This window comes from Panicum hallii, chromosome 1 (genome assembly GCF_002211085.1).
Source record: "Panicum hallii strain FIL2 chromosome 1, PHallii_v3.1, whole genome shotgun sequence".
NCBI lineage: Eukaryota > Viridiplantae > Streptophyta > Magnoliopsida > Poales > Poaceae > Panicum > Panicum hallii.
In genome coordinates, this window is record NC_038042.1 from 1,333,062 (window position 1) to 1,345,452 (window position 12,391).

General features: G+C 47.8%; 1 protein-coding gene across 2 annotated transcripts; it reads left to right on the forward strand.

The window, feature by feature from the left end:
- Positions 1-8,091: 8,091 nt before the first annotated feature.
- LOC112878844 (pentatricopeptide repeat-containing protein At1g02060, chloroplastic) lies at positions 8,092-11,210 on the forward strand. 2 transcript variants are annotated; one of them, XM_025943077.1, is made up of 2 exons: positions 8,092-10,270; positions 10,995-11,210. In XM_025943077.1, exon 1 carries the CDS (start codon positions 8,135-8,137, stop codon positions 10,004-10,006), a length of 1,872 nt encoding a protein of 623 aa, XP_025798862.1. In that variant the 5' UTR covers positions 8,092-8,134; the 3' UTR covers positions 10,007-10,270; positions 10,995-11,210. The 2 variants fall into 2 exon arrangements, with proteins under 2 accessions (XP_025798862.1, XP_025798861.1); XM_025943076.1 differs by lacking the exon at positions 10,995-11,210 and adding an exon at positions 10,375-10,900.
- The last annotated feature ends 1,181 nt before the right edge of the window (positions 11,211-12,391 follow it).

Sequence of the window (12,391 nt, forward strand, 5' to 3'; positions counted from 1 at the left end):
CCATAGTTCATAATAGTCCATACGCGCGGAATAGTCTATACAAGCTGAACGGTCCATAGTATACGTGAACTAACCCTCACTACCTCCTAGTCTTATCCTTGCCCTTACCAAGAGCGTCGGTGCCTGGAGTGTAAGAGTCACGTGGACGGCGCTGCCTACTGTGAAGGCTGTGTGAAAGGAGCGTCTTTCAGCTGAGACACTCCAATCTCCTCGGCTTAGTCCTCCTCCTCGTCGCCACCACTATCCTCAAAAGTAGCCCTTGTTGACATGGACGAGCTCTGTCGTCTGGAGCCTCAGCCTCGCTGCATTGATGTACCGAGGCCTGCAGTGGTGTCGGATAGTCTTGTCGGAGGACCGTGCACGTCCATCGCCGCGCTAGTCCTGCAACCACAACGAGCAGCAGCACGGCGTAGGCGACCTACAAGTCTCTGCATTTGAACATGAAGTTAGTGCATAAGATTAAACGAGAGGTACATGTCCATATCTGTAGTAATTTCAAAAACTTACTCCAAGGAATTTGTTCACTGTCGTCTCGTCCACTCCTCGCCTTGGAAAACATTCGATGTCAAGTACAGATTGCTTCAACATGTTTCCCTGCACTCAAATGAAATAAATGGTTAGTTGTTGTACATGATCATATTATTGCAATGAATCTGAATTGTTACAGAATAGTAGTGTTAGGTGACCATACCACTCGGTTTAGGATGGGTGCGGCCTCGACCACCATCCCTTCCTGTGTCGCAAGGTTGTAAGATGTATCTTCGTCATCCGAAGACTGAATGTCGGCGTAGTCAGCTCCTGTCCATAGGCCCTTCAATTTGATCCATGTCGCAGCTAGGTACCATGATAGGTACGCACGGAAGTTGTAGTCCATATGCTACTGGTCGTTCTCAATCATGTTCTCATGGAAAAGGTCCCACATGTCGATGTGCTCACGGTGCAGCATCTCGAAATCAGTTGTTTTCTTCTGCTTGTGACGATCTATCCTATAACAGCAATAGTGATAACAATAGATAAATCATATAGTCAACTAGGCAGCATTATTGGCAACAATAGATGAATTAAGTACTTCACACTTACTTGTGCAACTCCACGGAGGTCGAGAATGGCCTTATTGGCCACTCCTGTCTAAGCCAAATTGGCATGCAACTCTGTGAGGCAGGTGGTACTCCACAACGTAGAAACAGATCAGCGGGCACGTCATCCTGTACAGGCCCTCATCTATGTAACACGTGGTGCTCAACTGAAGCTGCACCACCCTTATGTCGTTGTACGGCTACCAAGTTACCTGCAAAATATTGAATTACATATAGTCACTAAAACTGCATCTAAACATCAAAATGTAGCATGCATACTATGTAGTCAACTATAGCTAAATCAAAATGAAATGATGAAATGTAATGCAATGAGGGTGTGAGCGTGTCCAACTCATTAGCGTACTCGACGTATGCTCGCATAGTCCTGGCGAAGGGAGCTTTGACCTGGTGAAAGCATCTAGGCCCCTAATTCGAGTTTTGGTTATTAATGATAACGGTTTGTGGATTAACAATTTCTTTTGAGATAATGAGTATAGGTTGATCCACGGATGAATGAGAGTTAATTGTGAACGTGTGGATTTTTGGAGATGATGAGCAAAGCTTGGGCTCAAGGCAAAGGTATAAAATAGGGTCTTTTTGAATTTTACTGGTCACAAGGCGTTTAGTGGATGAAAAGTGACCGGATTTGTTGGATAGATAGCCGTAATATCAAGAGGGGTCATGTACTCGTGCTTGACGGGTCTTTAGTGCCATTTTGCTCAAAATATCTAGGTGCATGCATGAGGGCTAACAACGCTTTTGTCAGGTTTTTGAAAAAAGAACAAGTTAGAGAGCTGACTGCTCAAGCGTGGACGGTCCGCTCCATGCGCGCGGACGGTCCGCTACCGTTACAGTAGGTCTGGTGGAAATCTCATGTGGCTGGCGGACGGTCCGCCACTCTAACTCCTTTTGTTCCAGAAAGGGTGTTTTCTGGTCAGGCTTGTAGTCTGCTCTGCGGACGGTCCATCGCTGGGGCGCGGACAGTCCGCAGGCCTTTTGATAATTTGAACCAGAAACATTGCTGTCTCTGCTTGATTTTCAAGGATGAACTGCAGACGGTCCGCTCGTTTGGAGCGGACGGTCCGCTGGCTAATTTCAATGTTGTACCAGAGACTGGTTCGTCTCTGGTGTTGTGGAACTCTTAACTGCGGACGGTCCGCCGCTGGGGCGCGGACGGACCGCCAGGTCTGTAACGGCTAGTTCTGACATGCATTTAATGCACTCTGTCTCTCTGGCATATAACGGCGGACGGTCCGGTTTTTGAAATCGGACGGCCCGCGATCTCGCAGAAAACAGTGTAACGGCTAGTTTTTGATGGGATGTCTATATATACCCAATGCCCGGCCATTGGATCTCTCTCTTGACCATTTGGACTGCATTCTTGACACAATAGAGCTAAGACATCCCTCTCTCTCACACACTTGCTAAGGGTTTGCATTTTTGAGAGTGTGAGTGCTTCCTAGTGCATTGCATCAAGAGGTTGAGCTTTGTGGCACTAGGGAATCTTCAAGCAAGGATCATTGGCTTGTTACTCTTGGGAGTTGCTGCTCTCTAGACGGCTTGGAGAAGGTGATTTCATGGAGCTTCTTGAAGGAGATTGTTGAGGAGCCCCGATTTCGGTTGTGAGAGGTCTTGTGCTCACCTTACCGGAGTGGTGAAGAGCAACTCTAGTGGAATCGAGGTGTTGAGCGGTTCCTTGGTTCAAGCCGGCTCAAAATCAAGAGGTTCTTGATAGAGGAGCGGTTGATTCTTGGAATCCACCTCAACGTGGATTAGGGGTGACCGGCAAGTCATCGACACCACGGGATAAATTTGTGTGTCAAGCTTGGTTATCTCTCTTGCTCACTTTAATTGTTGTTTTATTTTGAGCAATTTACTCTACTAGAGCTTGATTTGTATCTTGTCACTCTAGGTTGCAAATCTTTCTAGAGGTAGTAGTAGCATGACATAGAGCTTTCTTTTGTTACTAATTAAATTTCTCTAGTGTTGTTGTTTTTAGTTTTAAACCGCCTATTCACCCCCCTCTAGTCGGTGTTCTTGATCCTACACCTGGTCCCATAAGTAAGCAACTGTCGGTCGGAGTTGAGGGGTGGCCACGTCGAACCACGGACGTGGAGCAAGAACTATGGGCCAGCCAATGGGTAGACGAGACCACATCCACAGCTGGAGCAAGTACACACAGCCGCCGATGGACGCGTGTTGTGAAGCTCGGCGAGACACCTCGCATAGGTGGCGGTACAAGAAACTCAACACTCCGGACACCTAGCAGTACATCCCTGCGGCATCCTAGTCTGTCAGGCAAGGTATGTACATCTAAGACGCGCTGTCACCTGTGCTGTCGGGGAAGAGCACAAACCCAAACAAACAAGTGAACTATCCAAGCCTGGCAGTATTAGGCGACTGTTTGCTCATCTACATCCTTCGGACAGTGAGCAAAATGCTGCCGAAGCCAGGTGATAGGTACTCCAGAGGTTCGGGTAGCCGGCACTGCCTCAGTAAGCCCTCTTCCGAGGAAGGCCTCCACACGACCCCTCCAACCATCAGGCCTCAACTGGCCGGTGACTGGACGATCTCTGATACTAAGATCAAGAAACTTCTGAGCGTCCTCCAGTGTTACTGTCATCTCACTACAAGGAAGGTGGAAACTATGAGTTTCTGGCCTCCTCCTACAAAAAAATGCACAGAACTTATGGTGAGTTACCCCGTTGGCCTTGGAAAACGAAGACGAAGTGGATTAGTCGTTAATGATTGTACCTTTCAACCAAAGCTATGATCGCTGCGGGGTTGATGACAGGCAACCTGCGGCTAACCTGGTACGATACGACATCGAGGCCAGCCCTCTCCAGAAGAGGGGTGTACCTGTCATTGTACCGCATGTCGTGGAACTTGTCATGGATTCGAGGATGAAAAAGGGGCAGTTCCTGAAGACATTGAATTATTTTGTTAGTACCTCAACATTAATTTTAAAGAGTTGCACAAACAGATGATGTGGAACATAAATTTTGTTCGTTACCTCCCCTTCCGCAGTGCGTCGTTCTTGGTGGTTCTGCTTGTAGTACGGATCGAGCAGATACAGTGCCTCCATGCTACAAAAATAAGATAGCAATTTAGTGAACATGTATTAGAAAGAACAAATATGAAAATGAAGTAAAACATTCATATACATAAAATGAAGTAAACAATAAAACAAAACGGTAGTGCACAACAGCTATTTGCACCTGACTAAGCGGCCAACTGCATGTATGCGTGTTGTGACCAAGCCTGCTGCATTTACCATATTTATTTTCATCGGGGTCGGAAAGAAAGGGGGTTCCTCTCTTCCGTCTAGTTCTTCCTGAAACCTGATCGATGACCACCTTTTATCTCGTTCTCTTCCTAGTTCTAGGCTTTTTCCAATGGGTCCCTGGATCCGCAATGTATTTCGGATCCGTATACATTGGCCACTATCCCTCATCTAGGTAATGCTCAAACCGGGGAGACCATGTAAGTACAAGGCTATCAACAGTGAACTCCCGCGGTATCCTGCTCTTGTAGGCAAAGTTGCGGTGCCGAGCTGCTACAATATAATAGGAACATAGAAAGTGGTACTACCTTGTTCTCCCATATGTGCATGGAAAATTAGTCAGTATGACAATATAACTCCTCCAAGGCCGCACGTCACCATCGGAAGTTGTACCACCCCTTTCGGTGACCTCATACTTTCCCATCATGTGGTCAAAACATTTGACCTCATGTGTGTGAGCCCTATTCTCTGCCTTAGCAAGATGATGCATAGGTTTAGGGGCCCATAGCTTGCTCTTGCTATATAGTGTCATTGCTTGTGAGTATCTGTCATTAAACCATACAACAAGCCTGTAGAAGGTGAGTGATACGATGGCATTGACTCGGCCATGTTGCTAGTCTGAAACTCATACCTACGGCCACGTACGCCCTTGACCATTTCTCAGGCTCACTCATAACTCCTCTTAGCCAACGCCTACCTGCATCATTTGTTGCCGTTTTTAGCTCCTCCAACTTCACTTGAAAGAACTGCTCCTCAAGCTGGCAAGCAACATCCTTGAATAGAGCAAAATTATCCTTGTTCCCATCTGTATCTAGTAAATTTTGGGCCATGTGCCGAGTGCACCAACGGTGGTGCAATGGTGCATATCCTGGAATCTGCTCCTGTACCGCACTGAGTATACCCTGGTGTCTATCAGATATGATACCAACCTCCTTGCCAGGGCCTACAACATGTATCCGAACTAGCCGCAAAAACCATCCCCAGCTGGCTTTGTTCTCCCTCTCCACCAAACCAAAGGCTAAAGAAACCAATGCATTGTCAGCATTAACTGCAATGGCTATTGATAGCGTGCTCTCGTACCTGCCAATCAGAAAAGTACCATCAATGGATAACACCGAACGACAATGCTTGAAGGCCTCCACACATTGTGGAAAGCACCAGAAAGCATAGAAGAAAATCTACCTCCCATCCTTCCATTCATTCGGTTTTGGAATGTACTCATAGTGCATGTCTGGATTAGCTGCTTTCATTGCATTGAACAGTGTAGGTAGCTTTTCATACCCCTCCTCCCAGTCCCCATATATCATCTTCCAGGCCCGTTGCTTTGCCCGCCATACTTTCCCATACTTGATTTTGTAACCAAATATTTTCTCAGCCATATCCATAATTGTCTTCACCTTCAAATTGGGCTAACCCCCCAATATTGAGTATAACTTTCTAGCAATGAAGGTAGATGTCAACTGTTGATGCCTCTGCTGTAGATCTATATCGGCACAAGTATGTGGATCTATAATTTTTATCATTTTAAACTTTTCTGTGGCCTTCTGTTTCCGAGCAGACTCCAATTGCAATTAGCCTTCTCACACCCCACTGTGTAGCACTGCTCAACATAAGAGTGTCTAACCTTAAATGGTATTTTACGTTTCACATAATACTCCTGTAACCACCTTCTCAATGTAGGCAAGTCCTTAAATAGAAGGTCCTTCTTAATTTTCATGCTATCCCCAGCCTCAGGAGCCTCTAGCAGCTCGCCATCTCTTCCTTCTGCATAAGCAATACGAGAACGACTGAGATCGTTGAATTCATGAACTAGTGGATCACGATCAGGACAAAAAGGTCTAATGTGCTCAATATCTTCTTTGCTCAATGCTGCAACTGGGCGGTCATCATCTGAATCAACGGCTCTTGCATTCCCATAAGGCTCCTCGTCATCATCTATCTAAACATCCACACTATTAGAAGCCCGTCCTGTATTCGAAGACGGAGACAAGGGGGAACACCAATATTATCTGGAATATATTCTGCATTTAAACAACAATTAAAGATGGTATCAGGGCGAATAACATAAGAAAATGTGGTGTTACTACGACACTTACTTGGATGGTTCTGGGTCAAAGTAATCTCCTGGGGGGCCGTATCGACATCATCAATCCGACAATGTACACGATCATCAGGACAAATGCCAAACTCATTCGGGGCGGATTGAGCATCAGGGACTGCAACTGCATCTTTTTGATCCACCTCAAGGTTGTTTAACGGAGGGTCAGCAGGTGGCACATTAGGGGCTAAATGCACATGAGGGCTGGGAGCATTTGAGAACTTCCGCACAACCAAATCCAAACATTGATACTCATTCTTCATGACAGTCTTCATATAGTTCTCCTATTCAACCTCACATGCAATAGCGACCAGCCATCTGAAAATCTAGTCCAATTTACCAAAGTGGACGACCCCTTCAACTGAGATGACATCCTCACTTGAAATGCATTGAAGCTCATCACAAGCTCTACCAAATACCTCACTAAACAACAGCCGATCATTGAATATCAGGGAGACCTCGTGCATTCGATCAAAAGTGATATTCCCAAACACATCTTTCTCGACACTGCCTCCATGATACAAGGTCAATAAATTATCCATCTAGTTCTTATGCACAATATGAAGGTTATGATGGGTATAATATACAAAATTAACTGATAATATTTTCTAACTATCTAAATTACCTAACTAAATACCTAGAATTACTTAAAAAAATACCTAACCAAATTACCTAACTAAATACCTAACCAAATTACCAAACTAAATACCTAAATTTATCTAACTAAGTTACCTAACTTAATACTTACATCTACTGTCTAACAACTAAATACAAGAAATTACTAACTACATTACCTAACTAAACTACTAAAACTAATTAAATAAATTATTTAAAATTATCTAAATTGCTAACTACTATAATACCTAACTAAATTTAAAAAACTAATTAAAAAACCTTACGGGAGGGCCGGGCGGAGGAGGCCGCGCGCCGGCTTGTGGCCGCGCCGGTGCTTGCGCGGCGGTCGGACGGAGGAGGCCGGGCAGGGGTGCCCTCGCCGCCAGTGCTCGCGCGGGGGCGGCCGGAACGAGCGAGCGGTGAGCTAGAGGAGGGGCGGCCAGTGCCGCGAAGGGATGGCCGGAGGAGGGGCGGCCGGTGCAGTGGAGGGGCGGCCGGAGGAGGGCGCCGGCGGCCGCACGACCGGCAAGGGAGAGCAAGAGAGGAAGAGGGCGCCGCGTATAGATACAGGCTCGGCGTCGTGATCTGTGACGTCGAACTCGGCGCTGATACCTCAGCCACGTCAGCGCTGCGGCTAGGTTAGGGATCTCGGCGCCATGGCTCACGGCGCCGAGACATATTACCTCGGCGCCGTGAGTCATGGCACTGACCCATATGGTTCAAATTCGGATATATGTTCTCCAGAGGTCTAAATGTAAATTTTTTCAAGGAAAAGGCTAAAATGCAAAAAGTGCGGGATTTATCCGGTTGTGATAATTTTAGTTGCCAAAGGGTAATTTATCACAGCAAAAACGGAAGATGGAAAACGAAGGGCAGGAAAAATCGAGTGGTGCAACACTCCCATATGTCGTATGATTTCCATAAAACTATGTTACGTTTTGTGCAATGCTCACACTGTCGCAATTTCTTAATCTTTTCTGACATAAAAGATTTTAAATTTTACTCAAAAACAAGTGCAAGAACGAGCACGTTTATTTGGACGTCAATTTCGCCCCCACCTCTATGGGCTCGTCGGGAGCACCGCCGGAGCCGGAGCCGCCGGCCGTGGCGGCGGCGCGGAAGCTGCACCACCTCCTCCGCTCCCGCGACCTTCGCCCGGCGCTCTCCTACCTCCGCACCCTCCCTTCCCCGCTCACCCTCCTCCCCAACCACGCCCTCAACGCCCTCCTCCGCGCGCTCGCCGCCGCCGGCCGCGTCCGCGCCGCCGCCTCACTCTTCCGCTCCATCCCCTCCCCCACGCCGCACTCCTTCAACTCCCTCTTAGCCGCGCTCCTCCGGCGGGGCCGCCGCCGCGGGGCCTCCGCCCTGCTCGCGGCGTTCCTCCGCTCCCCCGACGCCTCCCCCGACGTCACCACCCTCAACACCCTCCTCCATGGGCTTTCCACTGCCTCCCCGCGCCCGTCGGCTCCCACGCTCCTCAAGCTCTTCCGCTTCTTGCCAGAGACCTACGCCTTCGCCCCCGACGCCATCACGTACAACTCTCTGCTATCCGCTCTGTGCCGAGCGGGCGACCTGGCCACCGCGCGCAAGCTGTTCGACGGGATGCGCGCGAGCGAAGGGGACGGCCAAAGTAGCGCCTTCCCTAATGTTGTCACCTACACTACCATGATCAGGGCGTACTGTGCAAGGGGGCTTGCTGACGAGGCATTGGCGCTCTTCAAGGTGATGGCCGCAAATGGTGTGCTGCCGAACAGGATCACCTACAACACGATGGTGCAGGGCTTCTGTGAGGCCGGAAGGATGGAGCTAGTTAAGAAGGTGTTTGAGATGGACTCGTTTATGCCAGACACATGCACATTCAACACGCTAATGGCTGCACATTGCAGGGAGGGGCGGATTGAGGATGCAATCAAGGTGTTTGATCAAATGACTGAGCTTCATGTGAGACGTGACTCTGCAAGCTATAGCATGGTGATCCGGGCATTGTGTGAGAGCGATGAGTTTGGTCGGGCTGAGAAGCTTGTGGATGAGATCTTGGAGAAGGAGGTGCTCAAGAAAAGAGGCGGTTCTGTACCGCTTATCGCCGCGTACAACCCAGTGTTTATGTACTTTTGTGAGAATGGGAAAGCAAAAAAGGCCAGGGTGCTGTTCGGGCAGCTGCTGGATAGGAGGAGCAAGGTTGATTTCCAAGCATTCAAGACGTTGATCCTAGGACATTGTAAGGAGGGAAATTTTGCAGAAGGGTACGAGCTGGTGCTATCAATGTTAAAGAGGGATCTTGTCCCTGACAACGAGTGTTATATTGCTGTAACAGATGGCTTTATGCAGAAGGGAAGGATGAAATCTGCTTGGGAAGCTCTTCACAGGATGTTAAATAGTGGCCTTCAGCCTAGCACAAGTACATTCCACTCGGTTCTTTTGGGGCTTTTGAAGAAAGATGGCTGTGCGAAAGAAGCTGCCGATTTGATTGAGATAATGCTAGAGAGGAAAATCCGGCAGAACGTTGATCTCTCTACTAATATGATCGATGTATTGTTCAAAAGTGATCTCAATGACCGTGCATACAAGATTACTAAGCGTCTGTATGATAATGGCTATTACATCAAGATGGAAAAGGTAATTGCAACACTTTGCGAGGACAAGAAGTTCATAGATGCAGCGGAGTTTACTTTGTTTAGCTTGCAGAAGCACCATGAACTGGGTGTTGCAGTTCACAGTCTTGTTCTGGATGGCCTCTGCATGGACGGTAGAGCTGCAGAGGCATTCCGCCTTTTCTATGAGCTAATTGAGAATGGAAGCACTTCTGCTGTTGCTGCTCCCCGCAGCCTAGTCTTGCTTCATCATGCACTCAAGGAAGCTGGAAAGATGAAAGAAGCTGATTTTGTTGGTAAACAGATGAGACGTGCCACTGCCAGAATTAGGCAAAGGAGCTAAGAATTTACTCCACATTGTTCCAAAGAAAAACCTTGCAAACTCTTCGCAGCTTCAGTGCAGTGTGGTCTGGAAGAGAGAAAGGATGCTGAAACTGGATATCAAGTTGGTTGCCTGATCAGCTGACCAGCAAGGGATTGATGGTTATTCGACAAGGGTTGTTTGATGGTACAGGATTGCATTTGAAATCAAAGGATCGTCAAATAGCTTGATTTTCTTGGAGTTACCTCTATCATCAGATATTCAGATGCAGAAGCACATCTCATGGTCAGTCCTAAAGTCAAACAAAGCCTTTATTTCCTCATACTGTTTTTACATCTCACTATTCCTGTTTAAATGAAGTGCATACTGTTTTTCCACATGTTCTGCAGTTTGATCCTCTAACATACTTGAAACTTACGTCCGAGGGACGTCTAACGCACATCGCTGGTCCTTTAGCATCCGACGGCAAGTGCGAGGGCGCCGATTGCCCCAGTCGGCAACACTGGACAAGCAAGGCCCAACATTTGGCCTCATCATTCCGTGAGACTCTTGCAAAGTTCCGAAGCGCTCGCAGTCACAGCTCCCACTCCCAGCCATCTGTCAGCCGCATCCCAGCTCAGGTTCCCGGCGACATGTGGAGGCTGCGGAGCTAGCGAGTCTGTTTCTCGATTTCACTTGTGCAGAAACCTCTGTGCGGGCAGCAAGTAGGGGCACAAAAAGTCGTGCGAAATTGGAGATTGTTGCTGATGTGAATTTAGAGTGGAGTTCAAGAATCGTGTGACTGAATGTTAAATTCAGGCTGTAACTGATGTGAATTGGGATTGTAACTTGTGATTGTGCACCACTGCTAGCTGTTATCAAACTGCCATTCTGAATTCTGTTATCAAGCTGACAACATCAGTGATATGTTCTCAATTTGATCTGGTGTCAGTTAACATTCTGTATTACCGATGAAACCAAGAAATTGAAGAAATGTTATCTTTCTCTGAAAGTCTTTGTTTGGATGCAGACACTTGTGGTTTGGAGCGGACCTGGCAGCAGCGGACGCCGACGGCAGTGGCACGGCGGCCCCGGTGAGTCGCCAGTCGGTTTGATAATCAATCGGCCTGTGGGCTGTGTTTGCCTACAACCGGACGCACGTGATTAATAGTGAGGTGTCTGCTGTAATTACCGTGATGATGATTACTGTACTACTCTGTGACTGCTCTTCGATGTAATAATAATTTCGTGTAACATTAGTTTGACATCTCGGTGCTCAAGCCTCTCTGCTAACCAATTTCGTTTGACGTATCAATTTCTTCATGTTTGAGTGAAGTATTTGTCATTAAAAAGATAAAAAAAAGTAACCTTTCGATCAGGCCCGTATATTATGCGGTGCAATCAGCGCGACCGCACCGGGCCCCCAAAATCTTGGAGCCCCCTAATTAATCAGCACTTAATTAGGCCCGGGTGATAGCCAGCCGTAGCTTCTAAATTGCTGATTTCTTTCCACAGCCGAACAGGCCAGAGCTAACATCGTTGACAATTCTCCTCCGATGCCCAGAGTAACAGCCTAGAACCGGAAGATGCCCGACGCTTTTCCTCCGCCGCCGCCGTGCATTCTCCTCCGTGTTCACGCGAAATCCGGTCAACACACCGAAAATGCTAGATCGCGCGGGTCGCGAACGGACCGAATCGTCGTGGGGCTGCGCGCAGACCGGTCAGACCGGTTCAGCAAACCGGTCAGACCGGATTCTTCGGATTTGGCTAGATCGATCGTTCCAAGAGGATAACCACCACGCTACGTGATGGAGGCCGGCTAGGTTTACAAGCAAACAAGCAAAGGGATAACCAACGCACTTACACGATGAAGAATGACTAGTTTACGAGCAAAACTAGTAAAAGGTCGTCGATGCTCGTACCCGGGAGGCACCCGGTCAGGGCGTGGATATTGCCGAAGGTGCCCTAGGTCGAACAACAAGCCTAGGACGCCATCAATGGTCGTGGAGATCACGGATGAACAGCAAGAGAAGGTTGGAAAAGAGATTTAGGGTTTAGAAGATAAAAAGTAAAGATACGATTGTTTGATTCGATTGGGTTGCCCTCAATCGGCTGTGGTCTTTCATAAATATAGGGTGGGGAGGTCTGTACCAATAGAAGTCGAAACCTGTACATATCCCGTGTCCAAATACAACTCCTAACTCGGATCGGACTGTTTTGACCGGTCTACCGGTCTGACCGCCCCTGGACCGGTCTGACCCAGGTGTAGGTGTTCCTGCAGTCATAACTTTCTCATCCAGACTCCAAATTGGATGTTCTATATATGCATTTTGATCGTCTCGACGAGATCTACGCATTGGTGCAGTCCAATTGATAATTTGACAATATTTACCAGACCGGTCTGACCGCTTTATATGACCGGTCTGA